Raw genomic sequence first — 20,782 nt, 5'->3', positions numbered from 1 at the left:
AGATATACTTTCAGTGGGTTCCCTGCTCCCCTTTTCTGATCTCTGGAATAAATTTGGACTGCCACGATGGATGTACCTTTCTTACCTCCAATTATGCCATGCGGCCCAGGCTCAATTTCCTAACCCCCAACTTTAGTTATGGACTCTATCAAGGAGCTTGTTGCTCAGGAGTTCTTGTTAAAACCTCTATACTTCCTCTATCTGGCCCTACTTAGTGTAGACTCCCCCAAGATGGACATACTATGGGAGGTGTGGAAGACAGATCTGCCCTGACCTTAACAGGGAGGACTGGGAGGACTGCTTCGAGAACAGCATGAAATTACTGATTTAATCGAAAGACAGGTTGATTACAGGCTAAATTCCTATATAGGGTGTACTATACCTTAGTAAAAAATACCTTTAGAGATCCCTGAAATGCCTCCGCTGTTTGACAGGTACTGGCACATACTTACATATGTTTTGGAGCTACCCGAGGCTGGTTCAGCGTTTGAGCTAAATACCTTTTGTCTTCAGCTGACCCTCCTGCTTTCCCATACTCTAGCATTGTTGGGTATTGCAGATGATGAGCAGAGCCCCTGATGTACTAAAATTTGATTCTCCTATTTGGTATATAGTGCCAAGACAGAAATTATACCTAAATGGAATGCTGATTCCCTTCCCTCCATGGTCTCGTGGGAAAACTCTTTTAATGCTGTTTTTCCTATGTACAAATTAACTTAAATCAGTAGGAATTGCCCTAAAAAGTTTGATAGAGTATGGAAGCCATGGACAGCCTAGCTATGGAGTATGTTCTCCACCTGCCTATTTTGGCTGCGGTGGCTGTGGTGGCCTGTTTTGTTTGATGTGTGGTTTGACCCTGGGTGAGTCCCCTGAAGAATTGAGTAACCTATATTAATTCCAAGCAGACATTGTGTTATTATTATTGCCACTGTATGAGCTGTTTTGATACCATAGAGCACTGTCAAATTTTGTACAATGCCAATGTTTCAATAAAGGAACATTTTGTTTTGTAAAATTGCCTTTTTTTTGTGCTTCTTTCTAACATGTATGGAATATAACAGTAGTAATGTTCGGCTGAACATATTGATGCATATTGTATAAAATTCTATAGGGAATAACTCTGAGTTTCTGTTCCCTAAAATGGTTTAGGAATATTTTTTTGTTTGCAACGGTTTAAGAGCTGAGCCAGGCACTTGAATTTGTTTGCCTAGAATTATATTTCCTGTTTTATGTCTATTTGCATTTTACTTCTGTTCATCTGGGAGGTTATTGAAAGCCATCTTCCTGAGTTGGGTACCCCTCCTGTAGTAAGGTATTAGGGTGGAGCTAGTGCCCATATATTAGCAGCTGTGGGTATGGGTGCCCAGCTGGCCAGCATTAACAAGTGGAACAAATGCACTTTTTCTCAGAAGCAAGTGGAGTAACCTTGCCAACCCTGACTCTCAGCTGCGGGTCCTGTGGCTTGGTGCATAGGCACCTTGTGGTCTGGGACTGAGGAGCTTTGTGGTGAGCTGATTGTTGCAAGGGGCTTTTTTATGAAAGCATGGGAAGATGGCTAACCTGAGGAATAGTGTTCTGCACTGATATGATTACACTGTCAAGATGTCGATTGTACTGTATATTGCTGGCATTCTGCACTAAAGACTCTGTCAGTGATTCCGGGAAGATGTGATGCTGCGTTGGATATTTATATGAGAAGAAATGCAGTAAAGTGTCGAAAAACGTGTAAAAGGAAACATTCCTTTATTTAACAATGGACCTCTGGCTAGGGGCATTGTGACAGGGTATATGGCCTGGAGACATGTGTCCAAGGTGGTTGATCCAAAGAAAGGTATGTGGTGACTCTATCCAAGAAGAGGTGGGTCGGACCTGAGACAGCTTAGCGCAAATTGCTGTCTAGACCTGGTCCACTAAATGCGTGTCCCTCAGTCTTCTTTCTGCAAGTCTGCTATACAATGATCAAATAGTTCTGCAGACTTCTGAGTTTTCACAGCTATGGTAGGATGCTGCTAATACAGGAAAGAAGTGGTAAGATGCACAAAGGTCTAGAAAAAAATCTATAGTGGATTGGGGAGGTGGGGGGGTTATATAAAGGTATGTAGCCCACCACCCAGCACTGTATTTCTCCTTACAAAGATTTGTTAGTTTTCACTAACCATCTCCAAACCCAAGGTAGCTTTAAACCTGAACTTTATCCCTTGTGGTCAGTGAAGAAGTGCCCCATTTTGCTGGTGTGCCCTTAGATTGACAGTAAGTTTAGTGGTCACTGGGAAAGATGCATCTCACATTTGAGGTCGGTGAGACTAGTCCCCTTTGGTGGTCAGCGCAGTTCCCCTCTTTACAATAGTGGTCAATTTAGAAGAGCCCCCTACATTAGTGGTCAGTGGAGAAGTGCCCTCTTACAGACATCTAAAAACATAATTGGGGTTTATGGTTACTTAGCTGAGAAACTAGAATAAATGCAGACAATTCTTACCTGAATGAAAATAGGAGATGCACCACTGGTCTTTTTCCCCTAGCAATGTTGGTGTCAAAACTATGCAAACAATGTTGAGCAAGAGTTTAGCTGAATGACCTCCATGCAGACAATGCACAACCTTATTGCCTGCAGCTGGGGTGGACCACATCCAACACTCTGTTTATGGTATGCCACTAGGGGAGGTATTTAGGTTGCCCACAAGAAAGGGAAGCTTCAGTTTAAGGTGTTACCAAGTCCAAGCAATATGACAATGACACAGAGTCTACAGAACCGCATGCACATGCATTGGACAATGGTTTACCCTCTCTATTCTATACAACTTCATATTTTGCAGTACACTATATGTATATGATTGGATCACAGAAAAAGATGCATTTATTTGTACATCTTTTTTTCAGATTAAACAGTCTTCATGTATGTTTTTCAACTGTGTATTAAGTAGTGTGTCTGGAATTTCCCTTTACAAGCAACATAGTTGTGTGCTATATTTTTCATTGATCCTATTACCATGAGATATGATGTCTGTAATGCCTTTATTTTTCAATAGGGATACATTTTTCCTTATTAAACATATGTTTAATTTGTTAACAGAAAACTGCATATATCAGGTAGAAGGCATATTAGGATTTTACAATTATGTACTCCACCAGGGATAGCGCTTAGAGATGAAATTGCATAGCATACATCATCTATATATTTTGGTAGTATGATATCAGTACTCTGCATATTTAATGTAGGCTGTATTAGCTATGATAATCTTCCTAATAGAACTGTATAAATTGTTAGACAGGATGATAAATGGAAAATAATGTCTGATTTCAAACAGTGGTCTGGGTATTTGGTTTGAGTGGGGAAACAGCAAACCTTCAGTACAAACCCATTGAATACTGATTACATAAGAGAGTAATTGATGTGATATTGTCCAACGCAACCAAGCTTGTATAAGTTGAAAATGAACAGTGGCAGTCAGGGACATAACTACAGAGTTACATTAGTTTTGATTGGGCCCCCAGTGCTAATTAGGAGTTGGCAAGTGGCATAGCCTCTGTGATACACACTGCCCCCTCTTTGTACACACTGCCCCTCTCCTGCTGTACACACTGCCCCCCGTTGTTTACATTATGCCATCAGCGAGGAATTCCCTGCTTAAATCAGAGATGGGTAACTGTTTGTTAGGACACCTGCGGGTGCCAGCCGTTTACATCCGTTTAGCTCCACTTCGAATTTTAAATGGAACAAAAATAGGGACTTATTACGTTTAACCACTTTACCACTGCTCACAGTAATATTACTGCGGCAGAGTGGCTCGTTATCGTCTGACGACGTAGTACTATGTCGTCAGACACTCCCCCTTCTGGGCGGCGCTTGCGCGCCGCCGGAGGCTCGCTCCCGCTGTTTTCATTCACAGCGGGAGTCGGGCCAGGGGAGGAGCAGCGGCGATCGCCGCTGCTCTTACCCGATCGTCGGGGATCGAGTCTGGAGATCCGCCCGCTGTGTGTAAACACAGCGGGCGGATCTCCATAGTGACAAGGAGTGACAGATCGGAGTGTTCAGCATAGCTGGACATCTGATCTGTCCATGACTCACTCAGTCACCTCCCCCCCTACACGTCAGTAAGCACCAGGCATACATTAACCCCTCCCTCTCCAATAAAATTAACCCCTTCCCTGCCAGTGTCATTTTTACAGTAACAGTGCATATATATAGCACTGATTACTGCAGTAATGTCACTGGTACCCCCAAAAGTGTCAAAAATGTCAGTCAAGGGTCCGATCTGTCCGCCGCAATGTCGCAGTCCCGCAAACAAAATCGCAGATCGCCGCCATTACGCGTTAAAAAAAAAAACACCAAAAATGACAGAAATCTTTCCCTTTGTTAGTAAACGCAATAACTTTTGCGCAAACCAATCAAAATACGCTTATTGCGATTTTTTTTACCAAACATAGGTAGCAGAAAACAAATTGGCCAAAATTTTTTAAAAAAATTGGTTTTTACATCTTTTTTGGGGGGAATTTCATATAAAAAAATGTTAAAAATATTGTTATTTTTTCAAAATAAATGCTCTTTTTTTGTTTATAGCGCAAAAAGTTAAAATCGCACAGGTGATCAAATACCACCAAAAGAAAGCTCTGTTTGTGGGAAAAAAAGGACGTAAATTTCGTTTGGGTACGGCGTCGCACGACCGCGCAATTGTCAGTTGAAGTCGCACAGCGCCGAATCGCAAAAAGTGGCCTGGACGGAAGACAGCAAAATCCTCCGGTGGTAAAGTGGTTAAAAAAAGTGGAACTGAATTAATATGGCTGTAAATGAAAATAAAAGTCCCACAGGAATGCATTGCTGTCTGTTTTTCATCAATCAACATGGTTGGGGCCATAATGTGCTAGTATGCTGTGCATACCACATTATACATTACAGTAATCTGTAGGGGGACCAGTTTTTTTGAAAGACAAAACCAGAGAAAATTCCCAGCTCAACTCACTAACCAGTCTGCTTACCAACCAAATTAACCTGTTTAACAGTATGCATTAAAAATAGGGGTTTAGTTAGAATACATTTGAAAATGCATGGGCAAGCTGCAAGGCCCCTTCATGCCCCCCTGTATTACTTGCAGTCCTAACCCTTTTACATTTTTTTGAGAGTGTCCACAGTGGAAGCACATGCATTCTAATGGCTAGATAAGGGGCAGGTGGGCCTTGAGGTAGCCCAGTCCTACTTAAAGGTGCAGGGGCACCATGGACACCCAGCACATAGCACAATGGCAGCAAAAGTGTCCAGAGTGTTGTGTCCCCTTACCAATATTTAAACCAGTAACAAGGAAATTACCCCTGCCCTCATCTATACCTGGCCTTCCCAGCAAGGAGCACATGGAAGGGCAAACGCATGAAAGCCAGAGAAAATTCCCAGCTCAACTAATGGAACCCTCCTCCAACCCCAGATCCCTTAGCAGCTGCATGCATGCAACCACTGGTTGCAATCCTGTCCTGCTCTAAGACCCTATTCACACTTGTGAATGGGGCAGTTAGCGATTATATGAGGGAGACCCAGCAGGAGTTCCTGATGACTAGCTACAGATGGCAGCCCCCTTTAAAAGCAATAGAAGGCTGACAGTTCTTGCATATAGTTGTGACTGCTCACATGTAATCGCCTATGGAGTGATTGCCAGCGAATGATTGGCCCTGGGTGCAGATTGTCTGTAAATGTCACTTCATGGAGTGATTACGCGTGAATGATCACCCCTGGATATAGAATGTCTGGAACTGTCATCTCATTGAGTGATTACTTGAAAATGGGTGCCCCAGACTGTCTGCATTCAGGGCTGATCATTTTCAGGTAATGGCTCCATGAGATAATTGATCCAGTACAGTGACAGTTTCCAGGCAGGCTTACACAGGTGGGTTCAAACTAGGAACCGAATATGCCTGAGCTCATCCCTAGTTCTGATCATTCACCACTCTACCCACTAACCACTCTACCCACTATACCAAGCTATCAAATGCTAGAGTTCTTTTTTTAACTATTTTGAGCAATTAATACAAATTATACTGTACAAGAAAGAAAGAAAGAAAGGAGGCGCAAACACCTGGTGCATTACCCTTGGACATATTTAAAACTTTTAATAAAAAGCCAAAAACATACTCACAGACATGAAGAGCATAGATCGCTTGAATGAGTCCACCACATGTGGAGGTATTCATCCCTGTCGTTGGACCACTGACACGTTTCGGGAGACACACGCTCTTCCTCAGAGCTAGGTTGGACTCATTCAATGCGATCTATCCTCTTCATGTCTGTGAGTATGTTTTTGTATTAAAAGTGTTAAAGGTGTCCAAGGGTAATGCACCAGGTGTTTGTGCCTCCTTTCTTTCTTTCTTATGCACTTATGATTGGAGTTCCCCGTCTGAGGAGAGCGGCATGCCTGATATTCCCATTGGAGTGAGCGCTTGGGTGTTAAAGTTGTTTGGATATCGACAAATTATACTGTACATAACCCTCTCAACCATCTCTCATCTTCCAGACTATGGCAGCTCAGCATGCCAAGAATATGGGATTTTCTCCATAACCATTGCGCTACAATTGTGTGGGCGCCTTTAATACAAATTAGGCATGTACATCATATCCCCAAAATGAAATTCACACACACTCTTTTACACAGATGTTGAATTTTAACCACTTTACCCCCGCCCACCATACATATACTGCGGCACTCTGCCGATGCTGGGCAAAACGACATAGCCCTACGTCGCTCGCTCAGGAGACTGTAGGGGGAGAGTGTGCGCCGCGGCCAATGCGCTCCCACCCCGCTCGTTCCCTGGAGAGCAAGCACGTGTGACCGGTGGCTCTGATGGCCACCGGCCACTCGCAATCTCCCGCAGCTGAGGGAGAAAGACAGACAGCTGATGTAAACACAGTCATCTGTCATTCTCCCTGAAGTGATCACAGAGGCTATGTGATCCTGCTATATAGGATCGCATGTCTCTGTGATAACTTCACAAGCCACGCCCCCTGACAGTTAGAATCAAGCCCCCTAGGGCTTGATCACCAGTACAGTTAACCCCTTCCCTGCCAGTGTCATTTTTACAGTAACAGTGCATATTTATAGCACTGATTACTGTAGTAATGTCACTGGTACCCCCAAAGTGTAAAAAATGTCAGTTAGGGGTCCGATCTGTCTGCCGCAATGTCGCAGTCCCGCAAAAAAAATTGCAGATCGCCGCCATTACAGTAAACCCCCCTCCATTGCGGGGGTTACGCTCCGGACCCAGCCGCGAAAAGTGAAAATCGCGAAATAGAAAAACCCTATTAAAATGCATTGTAGGCATGTTTTTTTTACTGTCACTGTACGTGTAAAAGCATTTTAAGGTCTTTAAACACACTTAAAACAATAGAAACTCATCTAAACACATAAAAAATACTGAGAGACATAGCAAGAGCTATGGAAAACACAAAAATATTTCATTTTTAATGATTTATACAGTAAATTAACATTACAAAAAAAAACACAATATACCGGGACCGCAAAAACTGAACCGTGATGGAGTGGGGGTTTACTGTACTAGTAAAAAACAAAAACTATAAAAATGACATAAATCTTTCCTGTAGTTAGTAAACGCAATAACTTTTGCGCAAACCAATCAAAATATGCTTATTGTGATTTTTTTTTACCTAAAATATGTAGCAGAAAACAAATTGGCCTAAAATGTTAAAAAAATTAGATTTTTACATATTTTTTTTTAAATTTCATATAAAAAAATTTGAAAAATATTTTTATTTTTTTTAAAGTGTCGCTCTTTTTTTGTTTATAGCGCAAAAAATAAAAATCGCACAGGTGATCAATTACCACCAAAAGAAAGCTCTGTTTGTGGAAAAAAAAGGACGTCAATTTAGTTTGGGTACAGAGTCGCACAACCGCGCAATTGTCCGTTAAAAATAACGCAGTGCCGAATCGCAAAATAGGGCCTGGTCATTGAGCAGCCAAATCCTCCGGGGCTAAAGTGGTTAATGCAGTCTTTGATGTGCAATAAAGCACCTATAGCAAAAATTAGCATTTTGTATGTGCGCACAGGCAATTAAGTTGCGTCAGCTCAAAAGCCCTGTGAGCTTTTTTTTATTTTTTAGCCATCTTTTACATTAGCAGTTGATTACTTTTCAGGTATAGCAGCAGCTGACAGACATTCAGTACCAATTCTAAATAAAGTAAGAACAAATCTAAACAATTTATGCAATAAGTCAACAGCCAGGTTATTTTAGTGCCTACTTCATGGTTGATAGATCTAAAGGAGATTGTACAATCAGAGTGTATAGTGTATGGTCAGCCTAAGGGGCTCCCAACTGTGGTAGCACTTCTTCCTCCTGCTTTGTATATGATGACACCAAGGGACTGCCCAGAGCCCAAGGTGCCAGAGGAAGAGGAGTAGAGGTCTAAAGCCAACTGGAGTGTAGGTAGCTTTCTTAGACCTAATGATAATTGAACTTGTGCAGTGCAGGGGGTTGGCACTGCATGGATAGATTTTTGAAGCTATCATTGCTGACTTGTTTTAAAGTCCAACTCTAGACATTACACAAAATCTTTAATGCCCCCTCCATGTAATACAAGGGTTAAATACCTGTTGGGTCTAGGGTAAGCTAAAGAGGCTGCATTACTTACCTTACTCCTGCTCTTCTTTTCTCCCCGTGTGTGGTCCCTCTAGGTCATTACATACAATGACAATGAATAATGTCTTAGGCTGGCCATACACTATACAGTCTAGGTGAACAATATCCTTTAGATCCACCATCAACTAGATGCAAGGACCTGCCTAATTTAATGCAAATTGAATAGATTGTCTAGGTTTGTCCTCATATTGCAAAGTTTTTGTAAATTGTGTGCACTACTTACCTTACTCCTGCTCTCCTTTTCTCCCCGTGTGTGGTCCCTCTGGGTCATTACATACAATGACAATGACTATTGTCTTAAGCTGGCCATACACTCTACAGTCTAGCTGTACAATATCCTTTAGATCCACCATCAACAAGATACAAGGACCTGCCCTATTTGATGTAAGTTGAATAGATTGTCTAGGTTTGTCCTCATTTAGGTTTGTCCTCATATTACAAAGTTTTTGTAAATTGAAAGACAATTGTACAGTGTACAGCCAGCCTAAAGGCCACCATACACCATACAATCTGATTGTACAATCTCCTATAGATCTACCATCAATTACACATTTCAAGGGTCTATCTGATCTAATTCAGATGCAATAAATTGTTAAGGTTTGACCTCATTTTACATAGATTTGGTAAACATGAAAGAGATTGTAAAAATTGTATAGCATATGGCCAGCTTTAGGGAGGAGGCTTTGCAAGACCAGTCACACGGATAGAGGGAACATACAGGAACAAGAAATAAGTTAGGTATTACTCCTTATTCTTACAACCCTAGACCGAATGAGCAGTTAACCCTTGCAGGGTTGAGGGGGGGGGGGTGTCACTGCAAGAGTAAATTTTGTCTAATTCATGGAGTTGGGCTTTAATGATGTAGTGATAACTACAGTGTCTCAGTTTGTTGTTATGTGATAAATTTGCTTTAAATATGCATATGCAGGATGCCAGTGTTATCTAAAAATGAAATGATTTTTCTCTGAGGCTCATTATTAAACTCTTTGTGCATAATGTTAATAAGAATGTATTTGTTCTTAAACCTTCATGCAAAATAATAAGCACAAAGCCTACATAATGGATCTAGGGTCAATGGCTTGAGTTCCAAATCCATAATTTTGGGGGAAAAAAATGGAAGCGCCCTCTGTCTCTGTCCTTCCTCTACTGTACGATTCTATCAATAATTCTGTTTTTTCTAGTAGTTGATACACTCTTCAAAGCCGGAGAAAATAAATCCTTCTTTTAATAAGCCGCCACATCGCTGAACTCAGGCAAAAAATCTCTAAGAGAACTAGATTTATGTAACACAGAACTGGGCCTCAGGAGCCTGTCTGGTGCTGGCTTGGTTAACGGGGTTAACTTGTCCCCACTTTCTTCTCCTATTCAATGCTGAGGGTAGAGAACAGATAACTGTGGGCACACCAGGAGGGAGGTGAGGAAAGGAGGGGGCACTGGCCTTTTCTCATTTTCTATCCTATTAGAGAGCATAGGGAAGGCAGCTTGCTGGGTTTGATCTCTCAGATCAGGGGCTGGAGAAGTTGCTGCTGATGTGAGCAGACAGCCTGGGGGCATCCAGCAAGGCAGACACATGGATGCCATGGTATGGGAAGGGCAGCTACCTGCATTTAGTTTGGCATCTCTTGTTCTCCAATAGGAGCAGCCACAGATTCGCTTGACTGAAACTCTCAGTAACAAAGCAGCAGGGGAAGAGAGAGAGGAAAAACACCTTAAGAGGCAGCAGCAACATCACATGGCAGCTGAGAGCAGCCTGCTCTGGGAATAAGATGGTATTTTTGAACTCTGCAAGCAAAAAGCGCTTTCATAAATTTTATATGGGAGGCGTTTTATGAGAGAGAAAGAGAGAGAGAGAGAGAGAGAGAGAGAGAGAGAGAGAGAGAGAGAGGAGAGGAGAGGAATACAGGAGGAAGAGAAGAGGAGAGAAAGAGAGAAGGAAGAACAGACAGAAAGAGCTTAGAGTTTGAGTATTGGAGAAACAGTGGAGATAGGTAAGGAGGCAGAGAAAAGGTGAAGAGGGAGGGAGAAGAGGAGAGGAATACAGAAGGGAGAAGAGAGGAATGCAGGAGAAAGAGGAGAAGGGGAGCACAACAGAGAGAAAGAAGGAGAAGAGAAAATTACAGGAGAGGAGAGAAAGAGAGAAGAGACAGAAAGAGCTTAGAGTGAAAGAGTGCTAAGGAGACAGGGGGGATAGGTAAGAAGACAGAGTGAAAAAGGTAAAGAGGGAGGAAGGAAGGAAGGAAGGAAGGAAGGAAGGAAGGAAGGAAGGAAGGAAGGAAGGAAGGAAGGAAGGAAGGAAGGAAGGAAGGAAGGAAGGAAGGAAGGAAGGCGATGAGAAGAATACAGGAGAGGAGAGTAAGAGAGAAGAGACAGAGCTTAGAGTGAAAGAGTGCTAAGGAGACAGAGGAGATAGGTAAGAAGACAGAGTGAAAAGGTAAAAAGGGAGGAAAGAGGGAGCAGAGGGGAGGAGAGAGGGAGGGAGGGAGGAGAACACTGAGAAAGGCTGGAGCAAACACATACATACACAGACAAGCCGGATCGCAGAAAGGGAGCAATTGGCTGGACGGGGGCTCTCATCAGCTCTGACTGTCTTTGGCAGTCTCTCAGCTCCTGGCTCAGCTTCTGGTGACAAGGGGCTCAATGACTCTCCTTAGACTCCTCTCCCCCAACACTAAGGGGGTGGAGAGGTGTGAGTCGTTCTCAGCCAAAAAAGGGGGCGTCTTCCCCCCCTAAATACCCAGAGACAGAACACTGAGAAGAGAATTGTTGCTTCCATAGCTGGGGGGACACCCAGCCCCTCTCCAGACTTATAGGACATACTCTACTTTTGCAGATCTCCTGCCTTTTCCAGGACTTGTGCCCCCTACTTCTCCTCGGATTGCCTCTTTCTGCTGGACATTAAAGTGCGGGCAGGGGAAGAAGGGCTCTGTTTCGTGCCTCTCGGATTAAACAGGAACGCCCGCAGGAGCCGGACAGTCCCTGAGACGCGCACAGGTGGCATCATGCAGCGCACAGGTAGGGTGCTAACGGGGAACCCTTTGATGTGACAGGTCATCACACACTGACAGCTACTTCTTACTACCCGACAATAAGACATCCATCATTTATTGTGCATGGATTCTGAGCAGACACATCCACATCTTCTGATGGTAGTTTATTGATACCCGACATATTATTGCTTTGCTCACACATCCCAAAAAATGCAGAGCTCTCCCATGACCCTTACAACTCTTATTAACGATCGCTGCTTATTTCCAGCAGCCTATTATTGTATTATAGATGTCTGAAGTTCTTAGCGAGTGAAAAGCTTGAAGGCAAAGAGTCTAGGCAGGGATGATTAACCTCTTCTTTGTCCTGGATCCAGAGCAGCATAGTCCTGAAATCTCCAGCCTTGTCATCGCTAAGCTGCTGCTAGGTATTATTTTTATTAGCGGGTGCTGTCCATGGTGCTGACTATAGTGCTGGCCATAGAACTCCCCATGGTGCTGCCCATAGTACTTTCGCTGATGCTGTCCATGGTGCTGAACATGGTGCTATCAAAAGTACTCTCCACGGTGCAGTTCATGGTGCTGACTATAATACTGTCCATAGAACTCTTCATGGTGCTCCCCATAATACTCTCGGTGCTGTCTATGGTGCTGACTATAGTGCTGCCCATAGAACTCTCCATGGTGCTCCCCATAATACTCTACACGGTGCAGTTCATGGTGCTGACTATAGTGCTGTCCATAGAACTCTCCATGGTGCTGACTATAATACTGTCCATAGAACTCTTCATGGTGCTCCCCATAATACTCTCGGTGCTGTCCATGGTGCTGACTATAATACTGTCCATAGAACTCTTCATGGTGCTCCCCATAATACTCTCGGTGCTGTCTATGGTGCTGACTATAGTGCTGCCCATAGAACTCTCCATGGTGCTCCCCATAATACTCTACACGGTGCAGTTCATGGTGCTGACTATAGTGCTGTCCATAGAACTCTCCATGGTGCTGACTATAATACTGTCCATAGAACTCTTCATGGTGCTCCCCATAATACTCTCGGTGCTGTCCATGGTGCTGACTATAATACTGTCCATAGAACTCTCCACTGTGCTCCCCATAATACTCTCCGCGGTGCTGTCTATGGTGCTGACTATAGTATTGTCCATAGAACTCTCCATGGTGCTGCTCATAATACTCTACACGGTGCAGTTCATGGTGCTGACTATAGTGCTGTCCATAGAACTCTCCATGGCGCTGCCCATAATACTCTCCACTGTGCTGTCTATAGTGCTGTCTATAGAACTCTCCATGGTGCTGCCCATAATACTCTTTATGATGCTGTCCATAGCGCTGTCCATAGAACTCTCCATGGTGCTGTCCATAATACTCTTTATGGTGCTGTCCATAGAATTCTCCATGGTGCTGCCCATAATACTCTTTATGGTGCTGTCCATAGTGATGTCAAAAGTACTCTCCATGGTGCTGTCTATGGTGGTGCCCATGGCACTGTTAATGGTACTGTTCACAGTGCTGCCCTTGGAGCTGTCTATGGTGCTGATGGATCCCCTACTGATGTAAATAAATCTAAACTGTAGTTAAACAATGGCCACTTGGCTGTGCTTGTATCTTAAATGGTCATAGTATTGTTAAGACTGTCCTTTAATAGAATGGAGTGCATTAGGTGACGAAGGCAATACCATGGGAGTAAATTGCTTAGAGAATGTCACCTGCCTGTGTTGTATTCATGACTGTGCCCAGATGGTGAGGCAGTGTGCCTGCCCACTTCACCTGTCTGCCCTTCTGTTTCCATTCTTGCACTGGGTGCCACATTCCCTGAGCCTGCCCACGTCATCTGCTGCTATATATGTCCCTGATTGCCTCGTGTGTGCCCAGCCGAGCCCCATCCCCTGTCATCTGTCACCTACTATGCATTCACATGGCTGTGTCTATCCCTCTAATGTTACCTGTAATGATCTGGGGCATCTGACTAAACAGTGATTGGGCTCCAGGTTCGCTGTGCTCTTGTGTGTGTGTTAACTTACTTGTTGTGAGCATTTGTCACTGTGAGAGAGACAAACTCAAGATGTCATCTCTTATTACTAGCCCAAGTGTTGTGACTGAAGAGCGAGCGTTTTGCCAGCACCTTGCACTCAGTGGAGCATAAAGCCTGTGTTAAATGCATTGGCTCATTTTACAGGAACACAAGGAAACACACTTGGTCTAGCAATGCAGAGAGTAATGAAAGTGTTCAAAGTGCAATAAAACAAAAAAACAACAAATCACATATATTGGAGTCAGGACTGTTAGATGACATCTAACACTGGCCGTACAATTAGGAGATTTGTTGCTTTTAAACCAGAAAGGTTTCATGTTTTCAATCAACCAAGCAATAATCTTTGAAAAATGTCTTTTTGAATGGCATTGATGTGGTTCTATTCAGAGTGTATCCCATTTTTATTTTTAGTTGCTGGGAATGATAAGATTGTTGTGGATGAAAGCTGAATGAAAGGGACCAATTTGCCTCAAAGTTGTCTAGTGTTTGGTTAGCACTCAGCTTTATTGTTGCACAACCTCATTGATTTTGTCCTATTGTATATCCCTCCAAATTTGTTGGTTCACAGTTTATGTAATATTTACTTTATTTATTTTATTTCTATTGCACCATTGTGCTTTGTAAAGTACTGTAAAACAGTGCTCATAGTACAGAACATAATTTGAAACAGAAGGCAGAAGCACGCTGCTATTGAAGCTTACAATCGACTCATTCTTATGACTCGTAGGTATAGCAAGGAATGCAGTTGGCAGATGGAATTCAGTGGTATGTTAGTAGACTTATCAATAATTCAGTTAGAATTTAGGTTTATAGTGCTTGGATGCACAGCTCTCTCATCACCATGGTCTGAAAAGTCTGCCTTGTACCCATCCATAATTCCAGAACTGGTACCAGCAGCTGGGGGGAGGTTCATGGTGCTGAAGTTGGGATGGCATTTGGTCACAAATGGACAATAGGGAGAGGCTGGGAAAAAATGCATTATCCTTGCAAAGAAAAGTCAAATAGAAGAAAACAGATGGTGATGTAATTCCCTAAGGGAGCAGGGACATTACACATTAGCATGGATCACATCAGCAGGTTATTAAAGGTGCGAGAGACTTGCTGCTTCTCTGAAGGAAAGGGCTGGAAAGTGGGGATGAAGCAAGTGTCTGAAGCGATTTCTCCAAACTATCTCCTGAGGACAACTCAGTCAGTCTTGGTTTGTGCAAAAAGCACACTATTAATCCCATACGTGTATAAGGGCTAGCAACACTTAACAGTGACAATCTATGCAGACAGCTAGGCTGGGGTGGTGTTAACAAGCTTCCATTTCCATGTTTATGTGTGACTTCTATTAAAACATGCCTGAGATTCTCATGGCGAGTTTATCTGTTGGTACTCACACACATTATAATATGTTTGCTTACAAGTCCAATTTTCAGATTGTTATGTGTTTAGTATGGTCCTATTTAAGATGATGTAGAAATGCAGCGCCCTGGAACAGATAAAGTGTTCATATTTCACTGATCTTGCTACAGCAAATTATAAGCTGACAGGTTGCAATGAGTTAAAGTGCTGCACACATCATTGTTCTGGGGGCTGTTCAGTTAAATCAGCATGATGTCATTGCACTAAATATAATCAATATTTTTAGTGTTATACTAACTAAAAAAATGAGGAAAGTTTTAAAAAATGCAGGAATACACACTTAAAGATTCTGATAATTCAAACCCAAAAATCCCTCAAAATTTAAAGCAGAAAATTAACTATCAATGCTTTCCCAGCCATTCAATGATTTTCTTTTTTATATTTGTATTATATATCTGCAGTCCTATTGTATATGGATGAATAATGAATATGTCCTCCTTGTACAATTTACCATCATTTTTGTAAGCTAACTAGACCCATTGGCAATTAGACCCTCAGATGATCATTTTGTTAATTGATATATACATTAAATGGTGTTTGTTTATTAGGTAAGTTTCCAACAGAATTTAACATGTGCTGCTGGCTTATTTTCACATGAAAGGTACAGTTGAGAAGAATGCTCAAAAATGAGAACAACTGAGAGTCCACCTTAACATTCCAAATGAAACCTACAGTTGACTACCTGTCGAACTAATCCTCTGATATCATTGATTTTGAGTATGGATCTAGAACAGGATTGCAAAATGTAAAATCTGAATTCATCTGAACTCCACTTCTGTTCCTGGACAGCGATCTGAAAGGTGCTGAAGGCAGAGAATGAGCATGACAGTCAGGCCACTAGTTTAAGGACAGCAAAAGTTGGTCCACGTATATAATTCACTGGATTTATGGATATTTGTTGCAATGCATGACTGAACTGGATTCCTTTGTGCCATGCAACAGTTTGGTCTTCTAAAGGTTTCAGAAGTTTATCTCCCGAAAAGGACTTTAAAAAGTTGTAGTATAAATGATATATGATCTGTATGAGAAAAGACATTTTATGCTGTAAGGGATTCTTTTAACACACATCTAGGCAACCACTTTTCAGTGTCTGCATATGGATTTTCACCCCCTGGGAGTTTTAATTTACACTGTATAGCTGTGGCTTCTATGCCCAGCGGGTTTATACAGGTCATTCCCATCTGCCTAGGTGCTTTGGTGTCAAGGTGACAGGTTGCTGGGAAAAATAATTGGCCCTTTGCCAAGGGAGTAACTCCAGCATATATTCCAAGTTGTTTTTGTCTTTTCTGCATACAGCATTAGAAATATGTGTGTACTTAAAGCAATCATTTTGTAAAATAGCATCATACACATCCTTTGGAAAATCATCCTTGTTTTGAAATTCCTAAGCTTACTGAAGGTGCAGCGCACTCAGCCTATGCCATATTGACTTAATTCTTTACAAGAAGACTTCAAACCTACTGTACTAATCAACAGAAATCTCCAGCCTCAGAGTGATGCTTTCTCACCGCTTGTCCTTGAAGAGTGTTCAAGGGCACCAAGCAGACAGAAAAGTGAACCCTTGGAGGCTTCCATTAATGGGAGCATTGATTCTTTAAAGCCCTTTAGTCTTACCCAATAGCTTAATATTTGCTGCAATATTTTTTATGCAACACATTAACTAATGCTTGTAATGCTACAAGCCTGGTTTCACAGTCAACAATATTGCTGTAGGTAAACTACTGCATATACAACTATACTACATGTACTACTATTCTGCTGATACATTGTCCATATTACCACTTTACTTTTCTATGTAATATGTCACTAATATACTATATATTGCAACAATATTATTCCAGGTATCATATTATACCCGGTATACTAAATAAATACTATATTGTCCAAAGTATTGGGACACCTGCCTCTACTCGCACATTACCTTAATGGCATCCCAGTCTTAGTCCCTAGGGTTCAATTTTGAGTTGGCCCACCCTTTGCAACTATAGCAGCTTTAGCTCTTCTGGGAAGGCTGTCCACAAGGTTTAGGAGTGTGTCTATGGTAATGTTTGACCATTCTTCCAGAAGCCAGGCACTGATGTGGAGGAAAAGGCCTGGCTAGTAGTCTCCACTCTTATGGGCCTTACACACTATACAATTGTCTTTTGATTTTTTCCTTTAGATTTACCAAAACCATATAATATGAGGTCAAACTTAAACACTTTCAATTTGTATGCAATCAGGCAGACCCTTGCACTACATAGTTGAAGGTAAATCTAAAGGAAATCTAACGCCAAAAGTTGTATAGTGTGTATCCAGCTTTATTCATCCCAAAGGTCATCCACATCTTTATGGACCTTGTTTGTGCACTGGTGAGCAGTCATGTTGGAACAGAAAGGGGCCAACCCCAAACTGTTCCCACAATGTTGGGAGAATGAAATTGTCCAAAATGTCTAGGTATGCTGATGCCTTAAGAGTTCCCTTTACTGGAACTAAGGGGCCAAGCCCAACCCCTAAAAAACAGCCCCACGTCATAATCCCCCCTCCACCAAAAAATTTGGACCAGTGCACAAAGAAATTTCCATAAACATCTACATAGACACACTCCTAAACCTTGTGGACAGGCTTTCCAGAAGAGTTGAGAAGCCGTTATAGCTGGGAAGGGTGGGCCAACTCAATATTGAACCCTACGGACTAAGACGAGGACGTCATTAAAGTTCATGTGTGTGTAAAGGCAGGCGCCCCAGTACTTTTGGTAATATAGTGTATATCTACACTTCTCTGGTTGGTATTCCAATTCTGTACTGTGCCACTGTAAGTAAAGTTTTTAAAAGTAGGAATATGAGTGCTTCCATTATAGACGTTTGGGGGCTGACATCTATATCATCTATCTTTGCTTTACTACTTAAGTAACTCTTTGACCCAGGACAAGCATGTAGCCAGTGAGGGATGGTACAGAATTCTTGACCCAGTTCAGTAACTGAATGGTGAAGCAAGGGGGGCTAGAACACATCCTTTATACACAAACGCACACATAGAAACACACACATGCATAAACCCACACATTCACACATGAAAAAAAAATGTTAATCTTATTACATGGAAAGAAGGACCCACGTCATAACCCCCCTCCCCCCTTAATAGAGACTATTTAGGCAAAGGACACATCATGATCAAGCATATCATTAAGATTTCAAGGACAGGAATGGTTCCTTCAAACACATTGTGCTTTTTTCACACCTACTTTTCCTTTGCAATAGTGTATATAAATAACCAATGAAAAAGGGATTAGGTTCAAAAGGGAGACAATCCCTCCAAATGAGGGGCAATTGAATGTCATATGTATACACACAGTCTCATGCATAGACATATTAGTAAAAATGCATGTAGCATATAGGCCTATCATCATATTTAACTGAAAGGAACATGAAATGATAATACATTTTTAATATTATTATAATGATCATACTGGCAAAAAAAAAAAAAAACAGTGATCATCATGATGTATTGTTCATTTATAGTCAGTACAAGCAAAAATCTACATATTTATTCCCTTCCCTCATGGCTTCATATAAACACACACACTGGCAACATGTACGCAGAAAGACACCCGCATACACAAAACATGGCACCATGCACGCATACACCATATGAACAAAAGCACAATAAGGTACCCTTTTTCATTTTTTAAAATGTTGTCATTGTTATTTTTGCATGTTGTACAGCATATTCAGTGTTGGCACTGGTATGTTAAATAAATACACATTTGCTGTGAAGGAAACAAACAGTATTATTTACTAACTTAAATCTCAGTTGAAGCCTCCCTGTTTATTACTGTAACACAATCAGGTTACATATACAGTATTAAATAGGTTCACATTTTTGTGTATTTTTACATACTAAGGCTGGCCATATACAGTTCGAATCTTGGGCGGTTCAGCAGGAACTGGCTAAGATTCAACCCGTTAATGGGCAGGCTGAATGTACCAAGTATATCGATCTATCAACTTGGGTACAACCAGCCTGCCGGATCCTCTTGCAATTATCACTAGTGGCTGCCATATCCGCTAGCGATGATCACTGTCTTCTCCCGGTGGGGGCGGCTCCCATCGCTCCCCCCCCCCCACCTGTCGGGAGAAGACAGTTACTGATTACCCTGTCAGCACTATTTTTGTTGATGGGGGAATTGTGCAAATTTCTTTCCTGCAACCCGTGATAGCAGGAAAAAAATTCACACAGTGTATTGCCTACCTGAGTAATAAGGAAAGGGATAAAGTACCCTGTTCAAGAACTATGCTGCCGAGTTTAACCACTGTTATCACATACAAGCGGCAGCCCTGCTCGCCAGCATTCCAATTCCACTCACCTCTTACCCACACGCACTTCTTCAATAGGTATTCTTCCTCCCTGAGCAGTGCTGATGATTGTAGTAGTGTACAGGGGGGAGTGTTGCAATACTGGAGATTCAGGCTGCTGCTTATGTGTGAGAGCAGTGGTCTCTAGCATGCATAGTATGAATTTTGATGTGCTTTATGTATTTCTTCCAGATCTGTGCTGTAATCCTGTGTGAAACTTTTGCTGAGTGCATGAACTTCCTGTAATAAAGACCGGTCATTGCTGCTCTCTCTCCTTGTGCAGATTCACTGGTCTTGGCTCCACCCCCCTGTAGTTTTTTGCAGGTAGCCTGTAGTGGATGGGCCTGCTCACACAGCTTTGCTCTCTGCATAATGAGGATGTCACCGCTACAAGGTAATAAATGGGGTTGCGAGGCCATATGAAGAACACATCCATTGTGGCTTTTCCAGAATATATTTTTAATAAAAGTTTTTTGTATCTGGAATTCAGCATTAATCAATGCTGCAGCAGGTAGTATGCAAAAATGCACAGAAGCAATAACCAATTTTAGACTGTACTTGTCGATTGATTGTGTTACAGTAATAATTAGGTAGGTCTCAATTGGGCTTTAATACAAAAACAACTAATAAGCAGTAATGGCAATGACCATTTAGATGTCACTGTTTTATTGTATGACTATACTAATAGAAGCAGATCTGTGATTTTTATTGTTCTTTGTAAGAATGTAACTAGAGACATAGTAGAACATACAGCTGCAATAGGACCCAAAAGCTTAGGGGGCCCAACAACTGCATGGCTGCATGGTGAAAGCATTAATATCTGAGATACCGTTTTTGCAACTATCACATTTTGTTTTGTATTTGATATTTTCAGCCATGTACTAAAACAGACTAATATTCCGATTAATGTATTGTAACAAATATTTAATGTCTGTGTATTCCTTGCAATAATATCTAGATTGCCAGCCCTCCATCTTTTGAAATTGTGTCTTTCTAGAAGATCAGTTACTGCCATGTAAATAATAGCAATTATTGTATCATTCAGTAAAGTACACAGTCTTCTTTTAGCCATTTCCATGTTTAAAAATCAGTAATTGGCAAACTATGTTGTATAAATTTCCCTAAGTGTATAATGTCTGTTACTTGCATATATATATTTTCTTTTTTCAAGTCCCATGTGCATTTAGTAATTAAATGTGGTGTTTCTTGTTGCTAGGAACAAGGCAAGATAAACAGGTTAGCACTTTACTATAGATTTCAGTTTGCAAATCTATGCAGATTGACAGCAGTGGAACATTAAATGTTAATTTGCATGACATTAGTGACTGCAGGCAAAGCACCCTGTCTCCCTATGTTTCCTGAGTCATATGCA

The 20,782-nt window shown here is 41.8% G+C and overlaps 1 protein-coding gene across 1 annotated transcript in view; it reads left to right on the top strand.

Annotated features, from left to right (window-relative positions):
- Positions 1 to 11,082: 11,082 nt before the first annotated feature.
- RTN4RL1 (reticulon 4 receptor like 1) overlaps positions 11,083 to 20,782 on the top strand; it is a 263,221-nt gene continuing 253,521 nt past the window's right edge. The window contains exon 1 of the mRNA XM_082248507.1: positions 11,083 to 11,644. Coding sequence (XP_082104633.1) covers positions 11,632 to 11,644 — 13 coding nt within the window. The 5' untranslated portion in view covers positions 11,083 to 11,631. The remainder of the gene's footprint in view (positions 11,645 to 20,782) is intronic.

This window comes from Pelophylax lessonae (genome assembly GCF_965119305.1).
Source record: "Pelophylax lessonae genome assembly, chromosome: 2".
In the NCBI taxonomy this organism is placed as follows: Eukaryota; Metazoa; Chordata; class Amphibia; order Anura; family Ranidae; genus Pelophylax; species Pelophylax lessonae.
This window is presented reverse-complemented; position numbering and strand designations above follow the sequence as displayed.